The sequence below is a fragment of the Cyprinodon variegatus genome, unplaced genomic scaffold (assembly GCF_000732505.1).
Source record: "Cyprinodon variegatus isolate N-32 unplaced genomic scaffold, C_variegatus-1.0 Scaffold1426, whole genome shotgun sequence".
In the NCBI taxonomy this organism is placed as follows: domain Eukaryota; kingdom Metazoa; phylum Chordata; class Actinopteri; order Cyprinodontiformes; family Cyprinodontidae; genus Cyprinodon; species Cyprinodon variegatus.
The window spans coordinates 1-2,042 of record NW_015151879.1 but is presented as its reverse complement, the minus strand read 5'-3'; the positions used below and the strand labels follow the sequence as shown (position 1 = coordinate 2,042).

The 2,042-nt window shown below is 37.2% G+C and overlaps 1 protein-coding gene across 1 annotated transcript in view; it reads left to right on the top strand.

Annotated features, from left to right (window-relative positions):
- Window positions 1-1,805, top strand: part of LOC107103347 (receptor-type tyrosine-protein phosphatase U-like) — a gene marked incomplete at its 3' end in the record, with an annotated part of 74,472 nt that extends 72,667 nt beyond the window's left edge. The window contains exon 19 of the mRNA XM_015403020.1: window positions 1,658-1,805. Within this exon, the coding sequence (XP_015258506.1) occupies window positions 1,658-1,805 (148 nt within the window). The remainder of the gene's footprint in view (window positions 1-1,657) is intronic.
- Window positions 1,806-2,042: the final 237 nt, after the last annotated feature.

Genomic DNA, 2,042 nt, shown 5'->3' with positions numbered 1-2,042 from the left:
ACTGAGTTGCCGCCATGTGATTGGCTGCTTAGAAATTAAGTGTTAACGAGCAGTTGGACAGGTGTACCTAATAAAGTGGCCGGTGAGTGTAGTCACTTGCAAGAAGAAAAGTGTTAAAGGAAATGGCACCAAATGAAAAAAAAGAATAAAGTCCTGATTAGGATTGGACAGAAGAACTAGGATTAGTTGCATTTGCAATGCAATCACACTTTAAGAAAACACACTTTTCAAATTATAGATGCGCTCAATTATATGTACATTTCTTAGTCCATCCCTTTAGGTGGCAGTAATATTCATAATAAAAGATTACAACCACAGAACGGGAAGACAGAGTTAGGGTTAGGCATGCAGATTCATGCATGAAAGTAGAATTTAGTACTTTTTCACACAAAGCTAACAGGAAAGTCTTGCAACAATAGACTATGAATAAAACTTGGTGCAAAGGAAAAAAAATAAATTGCAATTGCAATATTGGTTCAAAATAATCAAAATTTTAATTTTTTGCCAAATTGTTCATCCCTAGTCCAGACCAAACAAGTGGTCCAAAGGTCTTTCCTTGGTGTGAAAACACTTATTGTCATCCCATATATCTTATCGCATATTGATAATAAATATCTGTGTACAGAAACATGTAGTCCAGTATAATATTACAAAAATAGACAAACTTAATTATGTTTATTCAAAGTTCATCTTAGTTATAAATGCATTTAAGTTCTGTTGACTTACCGGGTACGACTTTAGAAGTGGGGTGATGTTCTCCACTTTCTTAGTTCTGTTTAAGACATGAGCAGCAGCCTTCTGGATCCACTGCAGTTTGTTGATCCACTTTTACAGTAATCAACTCTAATTAAGATAAATACATAAAAAGTTTTTTAGGTTCTGCTGAGGCCTTAGCTCTTTAATCCTGAATATATTCTTTAGATGATACAAGGCCAGCTTTAACACTCTATTATGTGGCTCTGAAGGTTACGGCTGAGTCCATCACAAATCCCATTTCAAGGCAGATTAATTTTTCCAGCTGTATTATGTATGTGCGAACCTTTGAAAGCTCTTCCTTTGGTCCAAAAATTATTACCTCAGGTTTTTTTTGTTTTAGTTTATAACATTTTGGCACATTGATGAGTTGGTTTCTTTAGCCATTTACCCAGGGCTTGAATAGGTTCATAGTAACCTGCTAACATCGTAATGCTTAGCTGTATGTTATGGTAACTTATGTTGTTGGTTAATAAGATCTGAATGGGCCCCCAAGGGTCCGTCTTAAAACATTTTATGGTTTCTGATATAAAATTACCTACTGACACAAAACAGTCCCTGTCCTTCAAGTAGAATTTAAATGAGTCAAGTCCTGCAGCAGAAAGTCAGACCCAGTTTTTTAGAGGCCCTAATAAAATGAAGTGATCAGCAGTATTGAATTCTCCACTAAGGTCCAATAATAGCATCACTTCCATGGTCTGTATTTATATAGATATCACTGAACCCTTTATAAGGGCAGTCTCTGTTAAGCGGTGAGCATGGAAGCCCGACTGAAAAAGGAAAGCGAAAGGTCATGGTCAGGAAGTCGTTTAACTTCACACAAAGTTCATTAACATGCATTTAATTTGAAAAAGGAACAAATTGATGCATTTGGGGTTCTAATAATTGTCTGTCTTCTTTGTAGCGGATCGGCGACTCAAGCTCCTTTCTCTCCTGGCAGATCCTGACTCAGATTATGTCAACGCAAACTACATTGATGTAAGAAAAGTTGAATTCTTAATTTTCCATCTGCTTTGTGGCCCTCTTCTGTCTTATTGTTTTTGCTCTGTTTGGTATACATCAGAAGTGTTGACCTACTGCTCTACTAACTTAAAGGCATACTATGCAACATTTCAGTTATTTAATGTGTTCCATAATGTTTTGGATGATTAAATGAGTCATTTCAGGTCGAACAAAAGTTTTCTCGGCCGCCCTGGTGGTCTGTAGGGGAAATACAGTACTTGCAATTGCAGGAGCCCTCGGCCACAACCACAGGCTCAGAAGTCTCGTGCATCGCGAGAGTCGGTCTT